The 25,694-nt window shown below is 44.3% G+C and overlaps 3 protein-coding genes across 4 annotated transcripts in view; 2 read left to right on the top strand and 1 right to left on the bottom strand.

Moving 5' to 3' along the window:
* Positions 1-15,254, top strand: part of CDKN3 (cyclin dependent kinase inhibitor 3) — a 33,619-nt gene extending 18,365 nt beyond the window's left edge. For both annotated transcript variants that reach the window (XR_008209713.1, XM_052696665.1), the window contains one exon: positions 14,893-15,254. Coding sequence is in view for 1 of the 2 variants with exons in the window: in XM_052696665.1 (XP_052552625.1) it covers positions 14,893-14,946 (54 nt within the window). In the remaining variant the exon portion in view is untranslated. The remainder of the gene's footprint in view (positions 1-14,892) is intronic.
* GMFB (glia maturation factor beta) lies at positions 1,262-13,074 on the bottom strand. The gene is made up of 7 exons (XM_052696697.1): positions 12,882-13,074; positions 11,505-11,601; positions 10,914-10,963; positions 9,910-9,959; positions 8,788-8,870; positions 7,240-7,313; positions 1,262-5,043 (listed from the first exon to the last, which is right to left on the bottom strand). The coding sequence occupies exons 1-7, from the start codon at positions 12,882-12,884 to the stop codon at positions 4,972-4,974; spliced, it is 429 nt and encodes a 142-aa protein (XP_052552657.1). The 5' UTR covers positions 12,885-13,074; the 3' UTR covers positions 1,262-4,971.
* CGRRF1 (cell growth regulator with ring finger domain 1) lies at positions 13,306-25,470 on the top strand. The gene is made up of 6 exons (XM_052696653.1): positions 13,306-13,483; positions 18,956-19,095; positions 20,463-20,640; positions 20,825-20,972; positions 22,288-22,395; positions 23,699-25,470. The coding sequence occupies exons 1-6, from the start codon at positions 13,380-13,382 to the stop codon at positions 24,047-24,049; spliced, it is 1,029 nt and encodes a 342-aa protein (XP_052552613.1). The 5' UTR covers positions 13,306-13,379; the 3' UTR covers positions 24,050-25,470.
* Positions 25,471-25,694: the final 224 nt, after the last annotated feature.

Here is a 25,694-nt window from a genome sequence, read left to right as displayed (position 1 = left end):
CATCACCAAAAGGTGCAGCAGATACAGAAGCTTCAAGGGGTAACAAAGGCCAAGTTTGCTTAACTTCTCAATATAAAGTTGGAAAACAAATGTGTTGCCCAGAGATGTGGTGGATGCTTCTGTCCCTGGAGGCTTTCAAGGCGAGGCTGGATCAGGCCATGGGTAACCTGAGGGAGCTGTGGTGCCCCTGCTTGTTGCAGGGGAGCTGGACTGGATGGTCCTCAGAGGTCCCTTCCAACTCTGAGGATTCTGTGATTCTAAGAGACCTCCTTAGCAAGCTCATCTCAGACAAGCCAGCTGTTGACAAATCTGGAAGAGAAAACACAGCCTGTACGTGACATTCAAGCAGATTTGTACCACTGCACAGAGGTTCTCCATTTTGTTCCTGATTCCTGCTCTAGCTTTCACTTTAATAAGCACTCAACTGACCTTTCCATATAACTATTACAAGCCAATGACCTTTTCTGAATGGGAGCAGCTGCCCTTCATGTCTCTGTATCTTTCTGCAAAGCTTTTTAGTCAGCTTTTGATTTTATCATCTTGATAACCTGGAATTATCAGTAAGCTATGCCTACATTTTCTAGTTAAGCACCCTCAGTGAAGAAGAGAACACCACGGGGCTGCCCAGGTCACCTCCTCCCAATGCGAGAGCTTTTTATTCCCATCTTTTCTTCTTCTCTTTCATCAGCTGCTCTCGAGAGCCATTTCTGTTCCACAGCAGCTCAGCCAACTTTCTCAGAGCTGTTGGCAGCAAATTCTGTTGTAACATACTCAGGTGACCAGGAAGCCATTCAGAAGCCAGCTGTGCTGAAGCTGCTGTGCATGACCTCCATCACAGCTGTTAAATTCACTGGCGATTGCGTGCACTGAGGAAGAAGGGGTTTACTTCCATCATATCTGAACTGTGGTCCATTAATTCTGTTTTTCAGCACTGGCAGAAGTGATGACACGTCAGCTACTGACACTGAATCACCACAACTATTTTCAGCAGCTTTTCCAACAAGTAGGAAAAGGAAAAAAAAAATTCTGAAGAGCCATTCTGTCCTCCTTCCCGCTGCTGCCCTTCATAATGGATGGAAAGAGGAATTCTTACCCTGAGAAGAGCCAGTGAGGAAGCACAGTGGACACTAAACACCACAAGTTCAAAGCAAGTTCCAGGTTGCTGGGAGGAGGAAGGTCGTGGCTAACATTAACAACTTCCCCTTTCAGGTAGATCCATGCTCTCTGTGCTACTTTGCAATTAAAACAGGGAAACAGAACATCTTAATTAAACATTTTATTTATACCAATACAAGCACCATGCTTAGCAAAAAAGATTTGGTTTAAAGTGAACATGCAATATGAACTAGCAGAGACTAAACAGCATATGGAAGTTGCACTGGTTACTGGTATGCTCATGGAACTGCTGAGTTCCAAGACTGGCCGTGAATCCCTCCCACCTTTTTGCCACCTGCAGCACTGATGCCAACGTGGACAGACCACAGTGCACGAGGCACAGCGAGCCTGGGCCACGCAGCAAAAGCAAAGAGCCTCAGTCCTCACGTCACAGCACAGCTGCGCTTCGCAGTCACTGGTTGCACGTATCAAAAGGTGTGACTCCAAAAGTCCTTGCAAGCACAGCGACACGAGGAGTTGTCAGCACCCCTTGCTTTTGAGTGTTTGACTCAGACCCCCTCTGCTTGCTTAACTTTATTTCTGGACTATTTATTTTACAGTTAAAGGTACAAAAATGGAATCTTGGTACAAATACACAAGATGCTCCTTTGGAGAAGTGGAAAGGTGTCAACATCATCATTATTGCCTTCTCTGAAAGCTCAAAACAGAGTCCATGATTCTAGAAACACACTTGAACCATCAAATATCAGCATTTACAGTTAGTTAAAAAATATCTGAACGTTACAAATTCATTTTATGGGTTGCCATGCAAATTCATGCTTTAATTCAGTTCACAATCAATGAGCAGGATTACAAGAGCTGTATCCCAGCCATCTAGTCAATACTGAAAGCAAAACCGTGGCAGAAGTCTCTTCATGAAAGACCTTAAACTCTTGGCCAAAGATTTTATGGCCAATTCACAAACTCCTGAAAAATAGGAGCTCACAATGGAAAATGCTGACTCTCAGACCTTTCAGCTACAAAGGCTCCCATAGGCTGCATTAAATTTGTCTTGTTTGAACCATCTTTAGAGATCTGAAAATACAAGACAAGCACGTGGTGTCAGGTAACAGCAAATCACAGTCAGAATATACTGGCCTTCTGAACACAGACACACCAACCTCCCTCTGATCTTAAAGGGGGAGGATTAAGGAATATACATAGATAAGGTGGGACAAATAACAAAGAAAAGCATTTGTGCGGAACAGATTTGGATATCATCAATGTCTTTGCTTAAGCAAGTATTAGCATTACCTACATCTCAAGGGCCTGGGACAGCACTTGGCAGATAATCGTGCCAAAACACTGGAAACAAGAAAACAACAAGCCTAGAATGGCAAACATCCTCTGTGTATTCTTCCTTCAAGCACCTGCAGCTGCTTCCTCACTGCCACAGCTCAAAGCAGGGAAGGAGCCACAGCTGTGAAGCAAGGCTGTTACAAAAGTAATACTGGCAGGCTGAGCAGCATCAATACCACCTTCCCCAAGATCGTGGGCTTTAGCACTAGTTTGCTTTCTGCAAGACTCAAAGGGCAGCATCTAAGGCAGAAATCCCTAAGTGGAAGAAGCAAGAACACTCAAAGTGAACAGTAAAGAACTCCAAATGAAGAGCTCCACTACACGGCCATGATCTCAAGTAGCAGAGGTTGTTCAGCAGAAGGCGGAGCGATGCAGAGATGCAGAACCTGCTTCACTCATCTGACTGCAGCAGCTCCTTCCCTCTCCTCCAGAGTCTCCTTTTTACAGGTATTTTTGTTGAGACCTGTGCAAGCAGCAGTTGGATGCTGGCAGCCCAGCAGTGTATGAAATACAGTAATAAGAGCTATTGATCCAGTTTTCCCAATCAAAAAAATGTCAAGTTGAATATTTCAAGTGGCAAATTTTCTTCAGCCACGCTGCACTTTAACAGGCCTTACCTGCAGCACAACACCAAGGAAACAAGACTTCTGCTGCCTCAACACTGATGCCATCACTGACATCATTCTTCTAAAGTTAAGTCTTACTTACACAACGTTTGTTAAGAAATAAAAGGTGGTAGCAGAGAACGATCAAGCAGTTTCATAGTCAACATCTTTTTTCGTCCAGGGAAATGAAATTGGTTTTCCAGTTCACCAGAGAAATTGTATTTTCATTACAAGCATTTCCTTTCAGAACTGAAAGATCAATTTGATTGAATCATTCTAACACGTATTTTGAAGAGCTCCTCTCAAGTCAGATCCACATACAAAGAAATGAGCAGTAACATCAAACTAAGAAATCTATCCACACTGAGGACCTCTGCAAATCAATCCCTTGCGATCTCTATTAGTGTTAGAACACTAACAACATATGCCTACAAACAAAAACAAAACAAAACAACCAGGCCTTCATTTGGCAAAGGTTTCACAGCATGAAATACTGGCCTCCAGATTTAACAACCTTCCTCACCAAGCAGAGTTGGTAGGGCAGCTGTGTTTTAAGGTATGTTTTCAGCAGGAAGCTGCTCTTCCACACACTCACTCAGCAGCACAACAAACACGATAAGACAGTGAGATGCTGTCACACACCAGCACTCCTCCTGCCACTGCGTTGGCTGAACACGACGTCCCACAGCAGGCAGCTACTCTACTCAGTATAAAATGGCTCTGTAAAAAGGTCATTTATAAAAGTTACACACTATTTGCACATTAGAATCTTGACTGTTTCAAAGAGATGAACCGTAAGTCACTGAAAAAAAAAAATAAATCAAATCCTGTATGCAAAAGCTTTCATCTGGAATGTAATTCTGACTAACAAGCAGTTAAGAAAATTAGAGACTGTCATTAAAATACTGAAAAAGCTACGTGTGGCCAACTCGTATAACAAAAAAGATATAAATCAGTACCATGAAAAGCTTCAACCTCCTGGACTCCTAGGAACAGAGCAGATGACTGGAATTGCTCAGACAAGGAGGTTAGCTCCTGTTTTACAGATGTCATCTGCAGCACTAGGCACTAGGAAGAACGTTACTTGGATTCTTTAACAAAGGTTTTTACCAAATTTGTATTAAGTGGCAGTGTAAAATTCTCAAGTCCTTTTAAAGCTAACAAATTAAAGGCACACAGTATTCACAGGTGTTCGTGTAAGAGGAAAGGAGCAAAGAGGTAAACTTCTTAACAGTGTAGTAAGTGAGAAACGCCAGACGTCTGGTGTGAGAGGAACCAGAGTCGTAACTCAGCCCTTGGTGATCTTCTAGTCCCTGTAAGACTGCATCTGCATGAGAACTGGACAGTCCAAGCCCTGAAATTTAGTAGGACTGCCTCAGTCAGCTGAGGAATTACTGGAATGACAAGAATGAGTTCCAAGAATTTGAGGAAGTTCCCGTGGACAGAACACAGAGGGATAAATGGATCTGCTGTACAAGGATTCTGTCTGTTGAACACTAAATGGTTTAAAAGTTGAGAGGACATCATAAATTCTGACAATAATGACAGTACACAGTTTTTGCATATAAATGGCTACTACACGTCGTAAGGATGCATTTGTAGCTCAGAAAGTTAGCATCAGCTTCCAAATTATGCCTGTATATAAACTCAGAACTGAACTATTTTAGTTGTAGAAATATTAGTCACAAGAGTGCAAAAGGATTCCCTGCAGAGGAGTATTCCCTTTTACCAGGTACATCTGCAAAGATTTGTTACTTCAAGGAGACAGACCTGCTATTCTTTGCACAAACTTTGCACAAGAGACATACTGCAGGAAACAAGATGCAAATACAGTGCATTCTTAGCTGTAAGAATTCATGTCTGGTTCCAGTACGATCAGGATGGTACATAAATACTCATGGCAGAGGTTTTCTTAATGGAAGAAGCCCAGTTTCTCACGCAGCCATTCTTCGGTTAGATCTTCTGTATTTCTTATTTCAAATACCTAAATAAAAATCACATTGCAGAAATATGTGTGCTGCTGGTACTTGGAAGAGATAAGGATACAATGCAAGCAATACCTTTCCACATCAGCTGTCTAAGCTGTACAAAACAGTAACCAAGAGTTCTCCTTCGCTTTCCTGAATGCACTGATTACTATTCTACAGTAACACCAGTGGAAGACTGACAAGGGATGTCAATACCTTGACAACAATTCTCCAATTCCTATTTCTAGACTTCATTCTTGTTCTTAAAGAAAATAGCACATGACAACATTTGCTACATTTTAAACTTGCTCTGAAATCACATCATCTCACACAGCACTCCTTAAATATCTCAGCAATAGGATGTATTTCAACAGCAGAAATTAATTTAACCTCTAGGCTGAATTAAGATCCAAGTTCAGGAAGCGTGCTCGTAAGCCCCACATACAGCTGTTCTGAAGTAAAATCACAGCATCTAATAATAGGTTTGCCCTTAAAGAAAGGGGCTCGTGATGCCTCAGAAGGCTCACAGAGAACCAACCCAAAGCTGCGTGCAAGTCTTCAGCTCTCAATAAAGCCTGGAAGCAGCAAATGAGACCAAAGCAGCCAGGGAACTCTTCACATCCCATACGTGCAAGTGATTTAGAATTTGAGCTTTAACACCCTTGAGAGGGTAAGCTAATTCTGTACTGTCCTTGAGATGCCAACAAGCAGGTTATCTTTTCAGGAGATTCAAGCAAATAAAATCAACAAGCCTTCAAGAACATTCTGCTAGGCAGTGAACAAGGGGAGTATTTCACTGCACTCTACTGTTCCTGTCCTGACAAGACTGAAAATAACTGATTTAGTGCTGAAATAGCTTTATCTGGCTAACTGCATAGCTGCAGAAAGCAAGCTAGGGCCAGCAGAGCCACCAGCAGAGCCACCAGCAGAGCCACCAGCAGAGCCACCAGCAGAGCCACCAGCAGAGCCACCAGCAGAGCCACCAGCAGAGCCACCAGCAGAGCCACCAGCAGAGCCACCAGCAGAGCCACCAGCAGAGCCACCAGCAGAGCCACCAGCAGAGCCACCAGCAGAGCCACCAGCAGAGCCACCAGCAGAGCCACCAGCAGAGCCACCAGCAGAGCCACCAGCAGAGCCACCAGCAGAGCCACCAGCAGAGCCACCAGCAGAGCCACCAGCAGAGCCACCAGCAGAGCCACCAGGTTTTTAGAGGATGCACAATTCAAGCTTCCCAGTGAACCCACTGTTTTAAAATGAGCTCCATATCAGTCCTTTCCTGAGCCATTTTAGCATTTCAATCCTCTTCATGAAACAATTCTGGCTGTTTGTATTTTTCCCCTCGTTTCCCATCTCACATGGTTTGGACTCTGAATGCTGCCCCTCGTGTCCAGGCAGTGAAACTACCAACTAATGCTATTTTTTTTCCTCTTGTAAAAGATATAGGGTGAGGGGAACAAAAAATTTAGCATTCTAAATAGAATTTTAGAGCATTCATTTAGCTTACCAGGAGCCAAGCTAACATGGAAGCCAGTGAGAAAAATAAGAGGACTTAAGCTCACATGCAGAAGTCACAGTAGGAAGAAAAAGCACGAGCTAGAATGAATCAAGGCTCAGTGAAGGGCAGAGGAAAGCACATCTGAAGAGGGAGGAAACAACTTCAGAAGGAAGATAATCATGGACTTTCACATCCATTCCTAGGTAGTCTGGTGGTTGGGAACCCTGCACATAGCGGGGGGGGCTGAAACCAGATGATCATTGTGGGCCTTTTCAACCCAGGCCGTTTTATGATTTCTTCTGGTCTCAGTACTGGAGAGGACAAACGCAGGGAGATTTAGGATTGTTCAGCACTTGGCACGAATGTCACATACCCTGAAAGGTAGGTAGGTATGTTCTGTGAGCATACAAACCCCAAAACCAGTCTATACCATACCAAACCTTCAGCCTGTACTTCAATACACTGTGGAAGTGAAGATTTCCATCCTACTGAAGGGTACTTCAGTTACTTTTTGGAACGTTGTTCTTCCTGACATCTAAAAGAGAAGAAATCCCCCCTACCTCCAAAAAAACCTGCTGTCTTCAGTCTTCCTAAAACAGAATCTACACACTGTAATTACAAAGTCTCGTAACATCCTTTTCATGCTGGGTTCAAGCAAGACACTAAACAGCAAACCACATTTGATGCAGAGGCAGTTACTTCAATTAATTAATTATACCTTAGTGAGTTCAGCTGTCTGTACAAGCTTATTCTTGCTCCCAGCATACATCATCTGCTGCTCAGGCTTGCATCCTGTAGTTGTGTGGAGAGAAAAAAAAAAGACAAAGGTGGTGCTTGGTTATTTCAGCTGCTACACCTCAAAATTATTTGTTTTTTAATTGAAAGCTGAATTAGGCCACTTCTTAAATTCAGAAAAGTGACCAGTTCTGTACATACTTCAGTAAATGTTTATATTCTTCAGTATTATCTTTGCTCATACTTGGCACTTAAACAGTTGAATCAATGCTCTCAACACGCACCTGTATTTCTACTCAGAAACATCTGATACTGCAGTATCTGAACTGGAATTGCAATTCAGAGTAAAACAGCCATCAAAGCAGTAATTCCTGCCACTGCAGTGGTGTGCTGGTTACATTACACACCATTCTTTGCCATCCTGCTCTTTCTGGAAGATTTCCAGAAATTTCTCCTTGTTCTACTCCAATCTTTATAGCACATGCAAAGATCAAACTCAGATCAAACCAAGTCAGCTGAAACGTACCATGATTTTTATATTAGACACTTCCCTGCACAGGTAAGTTTATGATGGGGGTTGCTGTGAAGCAAGCAGAGCAAGCTGTAAAAACTTGGGATGATCTTTGGTTACACTTTTTTTTTTTTCCCCCCCTCAGATATTTTCTGTTCACTCACACTTTTACCTGCCCAGATCTGAGTTATGGAGCTTCCTATTCTCCTTTTTAGCTACAGCTGTGACACTTCCAAATCACAACACTGCTGAGAGGCAATTGTTGCTGTCCATTACATATAGGTCTGCAAGAAAATCCTCTTAGCTTCCATCCTTTCCCTTTTATGCAGTCCTGATCCTCTCACAGCCAGACAAGGCCTTCTGAGAAGGACAGGAATTGCCTCTTGCCCACTGTCTTAACACCCCAAATGCAGGACATACAGAGGTGGTTCCAGCCCTCTCCTCATTCATTTCCTGAAGCCACTCTGGTCATGCTTTGAGGAATCCCCAAGATTTGATGAGAGGCTGACAAGGAAATGCATTACTGCTAAACCTACATGAACAGATGCAGAGCACTGCAGGCTCCTGTCATTCAGAGGAAAACGTTGCAGAGCGTGCCACTGAGATCACAGTGGGCCCAGTCAGAAAAACACTGTTTGGACACCTATGCAGGAAACTGATATTTCACTTCAGCCTTCAGAAATGGAAAACAAAGCATATTTGCACTCTACTACCTAAGTGTCTTAAATGTGAACCCCAAATGCAGTGAAAACCTCTAGCAAGTAGGGAGATCTGGGCAGATGGGAGTGTTAACAATTGCCTCGAGCAGATGGTGAGGACAGAGTTAATATGCTAGAGATTCCTCTCTTCCAAAAAAGGTCTCCAGGCAGTGCCACAGCTTTATAGTGCCCTGATTGCAGCACAGGCATAAATAAATTCAGCCTTGCACCAATATTTGAGCATTAAGCACTTCTCTTCTACTGCACAGAACATTCCCACATTTACAGCACACAGTAGCTGCCATTCACAGGGTTCACTCACCAACAGGACTGGAGAAGATAAAGCACAACGGATAAGAAACTCTTCCATCTTCATGCTGATACTTGTAACTGTACACAATAAATGTTCTTTCTGAGGTTAAGGAAACTGAGAAACCAATTATTTGGTGAGGATAATCATCAATTATCAGAGCTTGATACAGGCACAAAGAAGTCACGCGTTCTAGAAGATGACTCAAATTTGCAGTCTGTCTTTTACTTTCACTTCCATATTTGACTTTCAGAACTGAGCCTGCCTGTTTTTACCAACCTCTACAGCAGCCAGAGGGTGAAGGTTGCCTCCTTACAGCTGTTCAAGATCAGACAGCTAAAAACACCCCTTTCATTGCAAAGATTCCTCCTCCACTTTGGTAAGAAGACTTCTCACACCCATGGCTGTCTTGCTGCTGGCCTGCTGAAAGCCACATCCCTTCAGCACAGACTGAGCACTTCATTGCTCCAGGTGCTCTCAGGAGTTTGAATTCCTGCTTTACAGCCTCCTGCTGCACAACAGTCATGGAAGTAGTTTCAGAATGGCACCTGGAACGTTGCAAGCCAGCTCTGAAGGATACTGAAAACAGATATTTTCATCAGCTGTAGCTTAAGTACCCCTCTTGTTTTGTTTAGTTAGAAAAAGTTCACTTCCCTCTGCCAACTCACTTTTTTTTTCCCCCTCCCCTCTTTCAGCACAGGGATTCTCCCCTACATCCCAAGCCTAAAGTGCTCCCAGCAGCAGTACCTGCAGCAAAACAGCTAGGAAAGCACCAAAACAGATCCTAAGTTACACGGGCAGTGTTCTGTATTTGCAAGTAGCAACATGCAAAACTGGTGCACTTCACTTGTTTCGTGAGTTAACAGCACTTCCCTAAATGTTACAGAGCGTAGCTTAGAAGGAAATAAAGCCTTGGGAAAGGCCTAACTGTATCAGTCGCTGTTTTAAGTCTTTAAGAACTGGGACAATCATTCGGTGCATCACGAGAACTGATCCCCAAGATGCCTCACAAATCAAGTGTTACTGAAGTCTCATCACAGGCAAGCATTAGCCTAAAAAGGTGAAGTTCAACTTTAAACATTTGAACAGCTTCCAGGAGTGACTAAGACAAATGCCAGCAGCACAAAAGGATATCGAGGTTGTCTCTCAGGCAGCTCATCTTTTAGCTCATCTGGGGAAATACCCTGGTAACATTAAACACAAGCAGTATTTGAACAAATGAACTTGCACTTGAAGGTATACTGTGAAGGCTAAAGCACAACAGTGGGGTGGTAAAACACCTGCAAGTTAGATGCAATCTTCAGTTTAACTGATAACTATCTCTAACACAGATTACTAGAACAGCTTAAGAAAGCTTGTCTGCTAATAGATTTCTGCGACTAAACATTAATGTGAACATTAATTAATAACAATCATCCCCAGTTTAGGCATAATGACTTTGGAAAACATTCTGGCTCTAGTTGGATAAGCTGGCAGCTACAGTGCTTTTGTAACTCCAGCACTAAACAGAAGTAAACAAGCACATCCAAATAAGTATCTGTTAAAATCCAGCTACATAAAAGGTGCTCCCTGAGAAATTGCTCCTTGAACAAGCCAAGAGCCCCCACGCCACTCAAACACTATGTTAGCTGCTACATTCTAGGGTGTAAGAGCTACAAGTAACACTCAAATCCCTTAGAAGGATTTAATTTTGCCCCATGTACCATTAAGAAATACTACAAGGTGGCTTACTATGCCATCTATCAAATTTAGGAGCTGCAAAGGACTAGCAAGCCTAGCTTCTAACTGACAGCAGATGAGTTCAGAGATCCATATGCAGATCCACGTGGAAATGCTGCAGAGAAGTCTTTGAGAAGCCAGCAGGTGCCAAAGATGCTCTTACATACAGAGTTGCACCATCACAGCTTTGAATTAACTTATATTTCGTGCAATTCATTTGTTGCCTCACAGTTCCTCACTTCTGCACAGTCCCACTATTAATAGCACCGTGCTTTACATGCAGTGTCCATGCATTCAAACCAGCTCATGACCCAAATTAGATTCAGAGTTTGATAACAATTTGAAACTAAGGCAGTACCTTAGAGACAACAATACATTGCGGGCTGAAGATACTCTTATTTACAATGCATTTAACAAACCTCATGCTCCTCATCCAGTACCACCAACTGCTTATCCTTGTCGATTTTCACTACAAATCAAAATAAAACACAGATCAGCTTTCAACTGATTTACACAACATAAGCATAAAGCTTTTTAACAGCACCACACAAGTACATTTCTCATCCCTCCATTATTTCTTCAGATCCTGTCCCATGGTTTCACGAAATCCCTGAAGTCAGAAGTTATACAAAGGCTGTTCACAGCAATGTGTCTTTTGCAGATTTCAGAGACAAGGGTCAAAAATATCACCCTTAAAAGCTAAACAATTTACAAACTTGAAGTGACCATGCCACAAATTGTTTTTGCTATCATTTTAAAACCAGCCATGAACTCTGAGCCACAACTAACCACAAAAAGCTCTACCAAGAGCAGATGAAGTCAGGCCTTATGTCATTAAAACTGTATTTCCCTACTGTTAGCAGTAGAGATGTAGGACAGGAGATACTCCAGTTCATGGCAGACGCTGAATCTTGGCTCACACCTACCTGTTACAGGAACAAAACTACATGGGGAGAAAGAAAGGATCCCACAGGACCGTAGGATCTTCACCAGTCATGTTTTAAACTTACTTATAATGGCAGCATTGTTGGTTTCTTTACGGAACCGGAATTTTCGCAGCTTCTCCACCAGGTCTTCAGCAACATCACAAACCACCAGAGATTCACTCTATGGAGGGAATTGCAGAGATAAAAGACAGCTGAGAGAAATCTTTTTAATATGAGAAATACCCCCACATCAGGGATATGTGCCCTTAAACTCTTAGGAAGTGGAACTGAAGTCATCTGTCAGAAGTTTCAAAGCATACACATAAACCAGGAAATAAGGGAGCCTATAAACTCTTTGAAGGATAGATAACTGCAGGACAAGGGGAAATGGTTTGAAGCTGAAGGAGGGGAGATTGAGGTTGGATGTCAGGGGGAAGTTGTGTGCTGTGAGAGTGGTGAGGTGCTGGAACAGCTGCCCAGAGAGGCTGTGATGCCCCGTCCATCCCTGGAGGTGTTCAAGGCCAGGTTGGATGGGGCCCTGGGCAGCCTGGGCTGCTGTGAAATGGGGAGGTTGGTGGCCCTGCCTGTGGTGGAGGTTGGAGCTTCGTGATCCTTGAGGTCCCTTGCAACCCGGGCCATTCTGTGAAAGCAGGCTTTAAGAACAACACACCTTCCTGTCCTTCCATCCCTCCTCAAAGCCAACATTTAACTATAAACACGTTGTGTTGCATCCTTGAAGCAAGACTATTCTCCTCCATTGCTATCAAGGATTTCTTTTCCCACAACACAGCCCTTAAAAGGAAAGAGGCGTTCCCTCAAGACTTGACAAGCCAACTCCATGGAACTAACACACAGCAGCACGAGCGGAAAAAAAACCAAAGCGTTTAAAAAAACGGGAGCAACATTTGTGAAGCCTGAGCTTTCCGAAGCAGCACCCAGCTGCCCTATGAGTCACCACGCTGACGATGGGGAAGGAAGCAGCGGTGTCACCCGCAGGTTGCTGCCCTGACACACGCAATCTTCGCACCGCTTCCTGAGCCTCCCCCCAGCACACCTCGCACAGCCACCGGCTCCAGCTCGCCCGTTACCCGACAATTCCTAAGATCTTCCTGCCTCAAGATTTTTAAACTTCGTAAAAAAAATAAATAAAAATAACTAAAAAAAAAAATAAATAAATCGCAGGCTCTGCTGTCACGGGGCTCCTCCAGCTGCAAGCGCTGCGCGCGCACCGCCTTCCCCTGTGCTTATTTCTCCTCAGATCTAAGCTTCCCCACGGCTCCCACAGCCGCCACGAGCCCCGCTCTCCTCAGAGCTCTTCTCAGAAAGGAGCGTTTCCCTCACTCCCGACCGGGGCTGAGCCCAAACCCGCAGGAAAGAGGTGTACGTACACAAACCCCGCTCCCCCACAGAGTTCCGTTCCGTCCCGCCCATCCCCCCTCAGGCAGCGCGAGCTCCTCTCACCATCTTGAGCGCGCGCGCGCCAACACCACAACCGTCCGCGCCGCCGCCCCGCCGCCTCCTCACTGAACCACCCTCTCCACTGCGCCTGCGCCAAAAGGACCCCGCCTTCCTCCCTCCCTCCCCGCTCCTCTCTTTCAGCCAATCAGCATCGTCGCCGCGTCTGGGCGGGAACCGGCAGCCGCCTACGGGAAGCGGGGAGGTTCAAGGCCCGCAGAGAGAGAGAAGGAAAGGGAAAGGGCAAAGGCGCGTGCCGTGAGGCCATGTGACCCCCTCCGTCCTTGCGCCGCGCCCCGTTGCCATGACGCCGAGGCCCCGCCCTCCGCGCGGTGTCATGGCAAAGAGGCGTTCCCTCAGGAGAGGGCGCTAAAGTGAGGGCAACGGCTTCACTCCGCTGCTGCGCATGCGTCCGGTTTTTGCGCATGCGCTCTGCGCAGCAGCTGGCCGGTAGCCTGTTTGGTGGGGCGGGCGGCTGGGCTCGGCTGTCTGCTGGTCGGCCCTATGGCCACTGTGTTTCTCGTCACACTCTATGAGTACTCGCCGCTTTTCTACATCACGGTGGTGTTCGTTTGTTTCCTCGTCACCAGCGGCCTGGTGCTGGGCTGGTGAGTGCGGCGGGGGGCCGGTGCTGCCTGTGAGGCCGGTGTAGGGCGGTGGGCCTGGGCTGAAGTAATGGGGGGGGGGGGGGGGCTGCTGCGATGTGGGAATGGAGCTGTGGGGTGAGGGCTGGGGTGGTGGGAGAAGTGAGGCTGTGTTGGATGTCATGGGTTTCTGGATGAGGGGGGCTGGAACCTGCTGGAGTGGGTGAGCGGCTGCTTTGTGTGGGGGAAAGAATCACAGAATGATGATGAAGAGTTAGCTGAAGGAAGTCAGTCCAGTTGCAGCTATCAAGGAGGAATCTAACGCTGCTAAACTTAGCAGTAAAAATGTGCAGACTTCCACAGATTAAGTCTGAATTTGTTGGGTATGTAAAAAAAACACCTGTTGTTTCTCTGCAGTTTAGAAGGGGCTTTCCATGTACCTCTAACAGTGTGGCTGAGATCCCACTTCTGCACAGCTTGCATGCACACGTGAGAAGAAAAAACATAGAATAGAATCATAGAATCCTGAATGGCCTGGGTTGCAAAGGAGCACAGTGCTCATCCAGTTCCAACCCCCTGCTGTGTGCAGGTCACCAACCAGCAGCCCAGGCTGCCCAGAGCCACATCCAGCCTGGCCTTGAATGCCTGCAGGGATGGGGCATCCACAGCCTCCTTGGGCAACCTGTGCCAGTGCCTCACCACCCTCTGGTGGTGATATTTTCTCCTCATATCCAACCTAAACCTCCCCTGTCTCAGTTTAAAACCATTCCCCCTTCTCCTCTCTTTGTCTATTTTTTCTATTTTCCTATTTTTGTCTGTATTCCCTGTGCTGACACTGCAGCCGCTCTCCTTTCTGCAGTTTAATCCCAAGGTCTTGAAGCTTAAGGCTCCATGAGTTTGTCTGCACGGGCTGCAGAGGCAGATGAGGAGAGTGAGCCAGCCATCCCCAGCCTGCTCCTTGCGTGTGAGCGCTGCTGGCAGACCTGCTGCTGAGCCGGGGCACTGCGGAGCAGCACTTCCATCTTATGAACAAGCAGGGGGTTGAATTTCTAGAGCTGGTAAAGCCTTGAGTTCTTAGCAAACTTGGACAGTATCAGACAGTTGTATGGGCAGTCCCCATGCTTTAGCAGCTGCATACGTTGTCTTTTGTCCAGCTTCTGATGCGACCATCAGGCGATGCTCTCATATGGTGAATCCTCAATCCACCAGACTTGAACCAGTGTGTCAGCTTCATCATTTCACAGAATCACAGAATGGCCCAGGTTGGAAGAGACCTCAAGGATCATGAAGCTCCAACCCTCCACCACAGGCAGGGCCACCAACCTCCCCATTTCACAGCAGCCCAGGCTGCACAGGGCCCCATCCAACCTGGCCTTGAACACCTCCAGGGATGGACGGGGCATCACAGCCTTTCTGGGCAGCTGTTCCAGCACCTCACCACTCTCAAAAGAAAGCACTTAAATAAATACGGATGCATGCCAAGCTGAGAGCATCGATTGGCAATCAGAATGTGAATACATGACATTTGTGTGGTTTCTGGAGGAAACTGCATTTCATCCTCTTGGCTCAGTATTAATATCTGAAGTGCTGTGCTTCAGTGTATTGCTTTCTTTGTCTCATTAAAATGCAGATGTTTTAGCTGTAGCTCTTTGTTCTTTTGGCAGCTTATAAATGCTGTGGCAGACTTTTCCTTTAGTGCAATGTCTTGCTCTTGTTTACATCACTTCATTAGTTGCTACTGCCTCAAAGATATACCATCAATTGCTTTCAGTCTGAATTAATTTACCTTTTGATCTTTCAGATATGTTCTGTGGAAAGATTTTATTCTTGTTTTGCGTTGCCTCCCCTAGTGCTGGGTAGGTGGAAGTGAAGGCAAGGTTGGTCCTGCTGGATGAAGCTCCACATCGTTTCTTACTTCAGGAGAGGTGGTAGAAATCTTTCTTCACAATTCCCTCTGTCCCACTGTGCACTGGCAGTGCTATCTTACCATTCACTGCACTCCCCTTTTTCACTTCATCTGTCAATCGAGATACTAAATCATGTTTTGAATAAATCTCTTGTATATAAATGCAAAAACCAGTGTTTCTTTACCAAATTACTCATTATTTTAGTTATTTTCCCCAGGTCTTATTTCTTGTGACATGCTTTTGCATAGATAATTGAGAGAGCAGGGAAGTGTATTTCTGATGGACTACATCTTCTGAAAACCTTGTATTCTATAGATAGGGGTTATTTTATCACTGTGCACCTTTATCACATCTCAATGATAGACCTCGCTTCTCTAAATGTTAAACTCAATCTATGTTAACTCATCTGTTAACTGAACATAGGTGAACTTAACTTCCACGTGTAACTTTTGTAGATTGCTTTGCATCTGGTGAAGGTGAAAATCTCTTTCTAAAGATATTCAGTCTTAATAAAAGCATGTCCAGCACTGAAGAATCCAAGAACCTCCAAGCAAATTCAATGTGTCTGCAGCTACAGCTCTGCCAAAGTACTTTCTGAACCTCTTAACTCATGAAAGCAATCTGCTACACAGGATGCTATAAGTTCATATGGTATCATCTGAATGCATGCTATCTGATGGATTGCCATAATGACGCTTTGTTCACCCCATCATGTTCAGCATCACTGAATCACAGAATGGCCCGGGTTGGAAGGGACCACAAGGATCACGAAGCTCCAACCCCCCACCAATGCAGGGCCACCAACCTCCCCATTTCACAGCAGCCCAGGCTGCCCAGGGCCCCATCCAACCTGGCCTTCAACACCTCCAGGGATGGACGGGGCATCACAGCCTCTCTGGGCAGCTGTTCCAGCACCTCACCACTCTCACAGCACACAACTTCCCCCTGACATCCAGCCTCAATCTCCCCTCTCTCAACTCCAAACCATTTCCCCTTGTCCTGCTGTCATCTCCCCTTTCCAAGAGTTGATTCCCCTCCTGTTTGTAGGCTCCCTTCAGGTACTGCAGGCTGCACTGAGGTCACCCTGCAGCCTTCTTTTCTCCAGGATCAATCAATCATTCAGGATCCATCAATCATCAGCCTGTTTCATAAACATACACGTGATGGTGGCAGCTAGCCTGAAAAACACCAACTGCCTAGGAATGCTGATGTTTGAATTAGCAAAACCATGCCTTGATTTGAAGAGCATCATTTTTTTACAGGCAGTGGCCCTACTTAGAGAATAGGTTACAGAACAGGAAGCTTGCTGGAAGAGCCAGCTCATTAGATGGGCACAGAGACAAAAGTGGAGTTTAGGCTGGCTGCATATGGCCCTGTGAGTTGCCTCCTGACTGGAGATGAATGCTTGTAGCAGGGGAAGCTGTGAGCTCAGCATCTCTTCCACGTCCGCACGGCCCACTGAAGAAATCAGCTAGAACAAAACCATTGGAACTACCTGCCTTTTGTAAACTAGGGTGGTTCTAAAGAAATTAATTGTCCCACATACCAGCTGTCAACCTGGGCTGGTGGAAAGTTAAATCAGAAAGGCTTTTTTCATCCCTTGTGTGCTGAATGCTGCCTTAAAATTGACAGAAGCACTGTATCTTACTGTTGAGCAGAGAGGGCCTTTTGCCTTCAGCTGCTGCTAAAACCATACTGGAGCCTTTTTTTTCTTTCTTTCTTTTTTTTCATGGTGATTATCCTGCTGCTTTCAACCAGAGGATTTGGAAGTTTCCAATGAACGGGGTTCTTACTTTGGAATCGGCCAGATGGTATAAAACAGGAGGCATCTTTATGTGTGGCTGGAGAGATTAGCTCCACTGAGTCTTAGATGCTGAATAAGTGGAGCAGCTGCTGCACCTGGGTTCTTTAAGAGTAAGATGTGAAGCTGGCATAATTCATTACAGCCCCTGCAAAGTAGGCATGGCTGTGTTTAGTTGCACTGGATATCTGATGTTCCACATGCACAAACTAAACGTGGCTGAGCACCCTATGTTATATCAGCAAAGAAATGTCAGTGCTTCCATCAGTCTGACAGACCAAAGGAATTTATGAAAGACGGAGTAACAAATAACATCTGAGGCCATTGAACAGACAGCGATGGCAGCAGCAGCACTAAATGGTGACGGTGCAGCCTGAGCTAATTAATAGCTGTGTTCTCAACTAGATTAGCAAAGGACCCCCACAGCCTCTCCCTGTCACCTCAGGAATGAGGCAGTGCTGGATTAACGCAGGTACAAAAATCCCATCGGTCTCTGAAGCACTTTTCTGACTGTGTGTCTAGGGTGGCTTCTCTAATTATCCTTTGCTTACTGACAGTTATTACTGTCACCTTAACACTGAATTGTTTTTAGCCAAAAGACAAAGGAAGCTTTCTATGGAGCTTGTTTTGTAGATCTTGATCTTCTGTGGCAGTTCTCTAAGAGCCCTGGGCAATGTGAAAACCTCAGGGTTTTTAAGATGATGTCAGAAACCACCCTGAAATATTTCTTGTCATTTTCATTGATTTTTATTTTCGCTTATGGGATGCTTAAGTACAGGAAGCAAAGGTTCAGAAGTTGTCCCTTTAGAGTCAAGCTACAGCTTGGGCTTGCGTGCTAGTTTCACCTTTGCAGAGGTCTTGGAGTTGCACCTGTGATTCAGTCTTGGCTGTTTCACATTTGGTTTCTGGCTCAATGCAGAGGTTGTAAGACCTCTGATTTAGACGTGGCATTTTGTTGTGATCGAGGATAAAATGCAAAATCAGGATCTTGATCTCTACAGCCATCTCACTGGCTGCAGTTACAGCTATGCTTACCACAGGGCTGGATGATTCACTCGCAGGTCTTCCTGCACAGCACCCAGTCCCTTAAATCTGCTCCATCTCAGTAAGCAATGGCTTTTTTGTCCTGTGGTTGGATGTGCAGAATGTCAATGTAAGAAAGCTTTGGTTAACCGTTTACCACTAGGGGGCATTGACCATCCTCACTAATTTCTCTCCGGAAATATTGTCAAAGTATTCTCCCTCTGTTTGTTTGTTTGTTTTTAAACACTGAAGACCCCTATGTTCTGCCATGAAAAGCTGGAGCTGAATTGGCAGGCTGTGTTATTTATGCACAGAATCACAGCATGGCCTGGGTTGCACAGGAGCACAGTGCTCACCCAGCTCCAACCCCTGCTGTGTGCAGGTCACCAACCAGCAGCCCAGGCTGCCCAGAGCCACATCCAGCCTGGCCTTGAATGCCTGCAGGGATGGGGCATCCACAGCCTCCTTGGGCAACCTGTGCCAGTGCCTCACCACCCTCTGGGGGAAAAACTTCCTCCTCATATCCAACCCAAACCTCCCCTGTCTCAGTTTAAAGCCATTCCCCCTTGTCCTATCACCATCCACCCTCACAAACAGCCGTTCCCCCTCCTGTTTATATGCTCTCTTATATGCATCCTAACAGATATTGTGCAGAGCCACACTGAATCCATTTGTTGTGCTGCAAGTTACTTAGAGCTGAACAGAAACTCAAACATGCCAACAGCGGTGCATAAGGTGCTCATTGCTCTTATTTGTGTCTCTCAGGTTCGGTTTGGGTGTTCCTGTTATTCTCAGAAACTCAGAAGAAGCAGAATCCAGCACCAGAGTACTGAAGAAGCAGATGAGACAAGTGAAGAATCCTTTTGGTTTAGAAATCTCTCATCCTGACACAGCTTCAGTAAAAAGTCAGTAGATTTCTAATGGGCTTAATTTTTGTTAGTGTTCCTAAATGTAGTACTTTCTCTTTCTTGCTCTCACCACTTATCAGTACTTCCTCTGAAATACACTTCCATCATTACAGAAGGAATAATCATTTTGTCACCATTCATAAATAGGCTAAAAACAGGCTCTGGGCAGCCTAGTCTGCTGGTTGGTGACCCTGCAATAGCAGGGGGTTGAAACCAGATGATCATTGTGGTCCTTTTCAAGCCAGGCCATTCTAGGAATCTATGATTCTGTGTTTAAAGCAGAATATTTGGATACTTAAGAACAGTTGAATTCTTACTAATGAACCACTTCCTGCTATAACGGGTATTTAAGTAATTAGAAAAACTTGCAGATTACCAATTACTGTCAGTGTTTTTTGTAAACTTTAATTAGAATTCAGTATAGATTATGCACTGTCTGATTCAAAATCAAATTTCTTCTGCACTGATGTTTGGAACTGCACTACATTATAACGAAAATATGTATGTATGATTCAGTGGACACTGAAGTGTCTGTGTGGATCCAGTAGTCCCTGCAATCCTTGAGATCACCCACACAGGAAGTAAAATTCATGTGCTTCTGCATGGCTGGGAGTATGAAACAAGGCCGAGCGTTTTCCACCCAAACAGATGCAAAACCATGGATGAGAAAAGGCTGCAGCAGAACATTCCTTGTCTTCATTTCTTTAAAAAACTGAAAAAGAGAACAGGAACACAACAAACCAAACAACAAAGAAGCACACTCAGAACAAATCCCTGCAGTTAGTCATCAAGTCGCATGAATTTTCCAGCAGGTTTGAGCACTTGAATTTGGTGGGACTTCTCAAGAGTTGTGTTCCTGTTTGTGCTGTTAGCATTGTAGAGGTTGCTGTGTTGGATGCTTGGTTTTTAAGAAGGGAAGGCAGCACACATCCTCTTTTTAGCATTCCTCTGCATGACCAAGAGGGCCTTATCCTTGTAGGCCACGGTGGGTGTTGTAGGTCAGTGATTCAATTACTGTCATTGTCTAAAGAGGGAATGGACTTTGGTCTAGAGATTACACTCCTGGGCCTTCCGGTGTGCTTGTAAAATGTTAGCAGAAGTTAACATTTACCCTTTGTAGTGCACATGCTGCTTCTCTTAGCTCAGGCAGCGTTTGTATCTCCCCACACCCACTGCCCTCTCATCGTTGTCTTCCAGAAGCACCAAACCTAGTTTGGATTTTTAAAGATTAGATTAATATGGTAAAGATCTGGGATGCTGAGGTTACTTTTTGCCTGTTTCCTCTTAAAACTTAGCAGTTCTTAGAATTCCTGCACATGGGTGAGTCAATGGAATTAACGAAGTCCTTATCTTCTTTCTAAAAGAGGGTGTGACACTGACACCTGACTGTCTGGAAGACTGTGTTCTTACCTGCTACTGGGGCTGCAGTGTTCAAAAACTCCACGAGGCATTGCAAAAACACGTCTACTGCTTCAGAATAAATACTCCTCAGGCCTTAGAGGATGCTCTGTACGACGAATATCTCTATCGACAGCAATACTTGTATCCTTTCTTTCAATTGGTTTGACAGAATCTGCTAATTTGCTGGCACAGGGAGAGCTGTGAACATGAGGCAGCTCTTGGTACGATGTAACTAGGAATAAATATGATGACAGATATTCTTTATGCAAACGTCACGTGTCTGCTATCACTGTGACACTGATTGTTTTCCTTGACACAAAGAAAGCATCAAAAAAAATGACAGGGAAGAAAAATATTGTCAGCTACCAGAAGATGCTCAAGTTGTCGATTTTGGCCCAGTGCCTCGACTTTGCTATCCTCTGATAGCACTGCTGACATTAGCTGATGAAGAAGACAGGGAAATATATGATATTGTAAGTAATACAGGAATATATTTTAGGGATATTTCTCTGTGCTGGAGCTCCTGTTGCTGATAGATATGGTGTTTCAGATTGCTGTTGGCAAAGAAAGACCTTCTTTTTTAGATCTGGCAGAGATATTTGTGCTGATGGCTGACTTGAAAGCTAAGAACATGGGCTAACTTTCATCCTGAATGCATTTATGGCCAGATCATGCCTGCGTGGTTTTGTGCTGGAATTTTCCTCTAGTTTTCCACACCAGATTCATGTGACAACAGAAAAAGCTTACAGAAATTATTTGAAGAACAGCAGAACTGAAGGTGTAGAAGACTCAGTGTATTAAACAGAAGATTGAGAAGTAACTTGGTCATGGTGTACAACTAAAAAGATAGAAAGCACTCGAAAGGAAGATTTATGATCAAACAGCACAAAGTTAATGCCAGGTCCTAGCATCACTGAATAGATTTCTGTCCTATAGGGCAGCACAACAGAGGAAACAACACCTTAAAGAGCTGAGATGTTTCCATCTGGAATGGCTCCTACTCGTGATTCAGAAAGTTGCCTCTGTCTGAACGAGCAGTGAGCTGAGGACATGCATTGCCACTGAAACAGCATTTGGGGTGTGATGGTGTAATACAGACACACTGCTAGCTTGTAGAACCTCATCAAAGCACCAGGGCTGAATTCTCATGGAGAATTGATGACTTTCAGGTTCCAAAACTAAGCCAGCATGAAGCTTTGTCAATTTTCTTGAGGCATTGTGATTAGAGAAAAAAACCCTTATTGCAGAAAGGATAGTAAACGCAGTTAGTATAAATACACGTGCACAGGTATGTGTGTATTTAAGCTCTGTATGTAATTAGCCACGCAGTGGATTTTGAAGTGTGAGGCTGAGGCACATGTGTGAGTGTGTAAGCCCACCTCAGCTGCGTAAGCACTTAAGCACTGAGCTTCAGGAGCAGGGCATGAGCTTGGGTGCCTTTTTGGTACAGGGCCCAATTCCAGCAGCTGAGAGCAGGCAGGGCAACTCTCTGCTCTAAGCTGGTTACAGGAGGGTGCAGTGGATGACCAGGGCAGGAAGCTGAGACTCCACCAAGAGCTTTCTTGTGCCACTTCCCATTTTTACCTTGGCCTGCATTCTGTTTTCCTCTGTGCTTGAAGTCAGTATTGATGAAGACCTGATTGTCTAAGGCAGGTCAGAAGTTACAACAGCATATGTGATCTTTAAAGCTTGAGGTTCCTTCCAACCCAAGCCTTTCCATGTCACACCATTTTATATGAACCATATAATAGAAAGGAAAGATATTAAACATACTTTTTCATTTGGTAGATTTCAATGGTGGCTGTCATTCATGTTCCTGACGAGAGCTACAGACTTTCCTGCAGAATATTGTATCAGTACCTGCTTCTAGCTCAAGGCCAGTACCATGATCTGAAGGTAAGTAACATACTGACACTTGTGCTAAGCTTAGTTTGTGTGGGCTTTCAGGAGCTTAAGTTAGTGCATGACTTTTTACCAAGTTCCTTGCAGTAATAGTTACAATTATTTTATTAGTGAGAAGTTCCAGCCAAAGTTATTGTGCAGGAATACCTGAAAATATCCAGGATTTACTAAAGAAGGTGTTTCTAGTCTCAGATGCCTAGCTCCTGTCCACCTGTTAAGGCATTAGTAATAAATTAACTAGCTACTGAATGTTGCTTCTCTACAAAACAATTATTTCCTTGCTAGTCTCTCAAAGCAGCACTTTCTCCTCTTTTGCTATACAACTGGAAGAGCCTTAGAAGACTTCTTAATTTCTTTTTACCACAGTGTGTACAAAGATTAGTGCAGGCTGCTATCAGATGAACCTATGTTCTCTTCAATCCTTTTCAGTTTCCCTTATCTATGTGTGTTTGGGACTGTTTGTGTCCCATGTCTGTTGATGATGTAATTCTATTATGATAATAACAGTAATGTATAGTATCAACTAGCTAGAAATTGTGCCAAATCAATTCAATTGACTCACTTAGCATTCATCTGGAAAGAAATTTTTCCCATGAGATGTTTGTCTTGGCCATCTTTTACTGACACAGTTGATCCAGGTAAACTTCCAAGTTGACCCCATTTGAGGTTTATTTTTCTGTTACTGTTGTAAAAAATACAGCTTAAACTAAACAGAAACAACTGTGCAGCTGCACTTTGTAATACAGCTGAGCAGTGTGTTCCCTGTGGGCACCTTTGCGTGGTAGTTCACCAGCTTTATTAACAGGTCATGCCCAGAAGAATTTGTTCTTTCCATAAAACACCCTAGAAAGGAATAAAGGATTTCAACGTGAGAAAGAGCAGACTGGGTAAAGGGAGGTAATTCTGAAGGTGTGCTGGGATATATGTTGGGTGGGAGTGTGTAGAAGCATCCCTCTAGGCTCAGATAATGATGAGCCAGAAACAGAAAGCTGAGCTGCTCACAACCAGTGCGGTTCAGTTAAAGTTCACGCATGCACACTGATTTGATTCAGGTAAGATTTGACAGCTTATCTTTACTATTTTGCCAGTGTTTTGTATTTCAGAAGCATAGAATTGATATGTATCATTGAAGGCCAGGAAACTGTCCTGACTCGTGCAAGGAATGAGTCTGGTCCTATTTGACCCAGTGGGAGCGAACAAATCTGTCGTGGTGGGAATTTACATGGAAGGTGTGTATCCAGGTATTGGGGGTAGATTGCTGACTTGTGCTAAATGCTTGTGTGTATGTGTATTTTAGCAGCTCTTCATGTCTGCAAATAGTCCCACACCACCTTCGTGTGGTACCTCTCCAGATGAGAGAAGCACAGACAGAAGCTTGCTGGAAAAAGCCGGACTGGCTGAAGACGAACCAGAATTGCATGAAGAAAACAGTAAAGACTGTGTTGTGTGCCAGAATGGCACAGTGAACTGGGTGCTCCTGCCCTGCAGGCACACGTGCTTGTGCGATGGCTGCATTAAGTATTTTCAGCAGTGTCCCATGTGTAGGCAGTTTGTTCAAGAGTCTTTCCCACTCTGCAGTAAAAAGGAGCAAGATGAAGATGAATCAACCCAGATCTTGCAAGATGTTCATCCTGGAAGAGTTTTTTAATGGAGACAAAAATAAAAGGATTGGGTTGTATGCACCAAGGTTAAATGTAGAGAACAGACTGTTTATGGGAGGATATATAGCATTAACTTGTACAGTTTTGCTTTTCACTGCTAGGCAATTTTCAGCTTCCTTATGTGTCTTCGCTCCATATGCTCGCAGGAACATTACATTTCTCTGCAATGTGGACAGAAGAAGTGCGTAGGACCTACTTGAAGGATGGGATTATTTTTATAGCTTCTTACTAATTTTTCATGGAGTACTACTGCAGGCTATTTTGATTACTAAATTTAGCTTTATCTACTTGCAAACAAAACTTGCAAGTGAAGTTGAAGTGAATAAGCTGTGAATGATACAGCTTATTCTATATTTATTATATTTAAAATATTAGAGCTTTATGTCATCTTAATTCCTTATAATTTAGAAACCTGGCACTTTACAGAGCGTGACAAATGAAGGAAAGGCTACATTCTTTGTAGTCAAACCCATGCATATTTATTCTGTAGACAAAGGCTGTAGTGTGACAGGAGCTGGAAGGAGAAGTTGTTCAGGACACTGTTTGGGGCTGTTCTGAAATGATGTGCGTGTGAAGGGCCTGAGCCAAAGCCCAGTGGAAGGAGTGCAAAGGGTTCTGTTGCTATTTGTTGCCTTGAACTAAACCTTGCTGACACTTTCAAGCCTGAGCTGCTACTACTACTTCATCTTGCAACAGATTTTCAATCTTCTGGCAACGGCTGCAAGAACTTGTTCTCCATACAAATGTTAGTTAATTACTCCATGGAGTTACTTGAGCAGCTCTGCTGTGCTATTCTTATACCAGCTGCCTGCTTGGGGAATTTCCAATTCTGTTTACTTGCATTGTCAGATTGGATGAACAGTTGACCATTACTTTTCCTTTTATCAGTAGTCCCAGGCCATTTGCTTACTCTAATAAAGAAAGAAGCTAAAGAATTGTTGAAAACTATCTTTTTTTCTCTTAGTAGCATTGTCAAAAGCAGTAAAAATGGCTGATGAGAAGTTGTTGTGCTTGAGAGCCAAAGACAGGCTGGGTTTCAAATCTGCTGATAGAAGACACAAATGCAGACACTTGCTAGAACCTGTAAAAACAGGGAGTGCCTGCTCTGTCTTGCATCGTGTTCCTCTGTCCCTTTGCCCCATATCCATTTTCAGGACACCTGCTCAGTCCCAGGGAGAAAAAGTTGTGCTCCAAGCATTTCAGCTGCACTCTCCTGTGGTTCCTGTATCAACGCTGCCCTAGTGCTGATTTTGGTGTCACACACCTCCAAAACAGGGAAGGCAGCTTCTGCTTGAGGTATTCCATCTTCATCTTTCTGTCACTTATTTTCTTTTCTGTTAGTTTTGCCTCGATTCATCTAAATTCCTGGCACTTATTTTTGAGTAAAAGACTTCAGTAGTCATGAAAAGAGTTGTGCTTGCTTGAAGATAGACAGAGGCTGGGAATTGATGCACATGGCCACAAACTTCCAAATATCCATAGGCTTTGTGTAAGACTGTCTGCTCTACCTACAGTGACCTTCCTCACCAGAGAACCCTGGAATAAATGGCTGGCCAAATCAGCCTGCTGTTTGCACTGTGTATCTAACAGGAGTTAAATGCATATGTATTTGAGGAAGGACTGAAAAGCTCT

This window comes from Tympanuchus pallidicinctus, unplaced genomic scaffold (assembly GCF_026119805.1).
Source record: "Tympanuchus pallidicinctus isolate F22 unplaced genomic scaffold, pur_lepc_1.0 scaffold3, whole genome shotgun sequence".
Classification (NCBI taxonomy): domain Eukaryota; kingdom Metazoa; phylum Chordata; class Aves; order Galliformes; family Phasianidae; genus Tympanuchus; species Tympanuchus pallidicinctus.
This window is presented reverse-complemented; position numbering and strand designations above follow the sequence as displayed.

Coding starts and splice junctions, on each gene's coding strand:
- GMFB (XM_052696697.1), bottom strand. Junction 10,964..11,504: donor CAACAATGCTGCCATTATAA/GTAAGTTTAAAA, acceptor TTTGATTTGTAG/TGAAAATCGACAAGGATAAG. Junction 9,960..10,913: donor TACTGGATGAGGAGCATGAG/GTTTGTTAAATG, acceptor TAATGTTACCAG/GGTATTTCCCCAGATGAGCT.
- CGRRF1 (XM_052696653.1), top strand. CDS start 13,380: ATGGCCACTGTGTTTCTCGTCACACTCTATGAGTACTCGCCGCTTTTC. Junction 13,484..18,955: donor AGCGGCCTGGTGCTGGGCTG/GTGAGTGCGGCG, acceptor TGTGTCTCTCAG/GTTCGGTTTGGGTGTTCCTG. Junction 19,096..20,462: donor TGACACAGCTTCAGTAAAAA/GTCAGTAGATTT, acceptor TCTTTCTAAAAG/AGGGTGTGACACTGACACCT.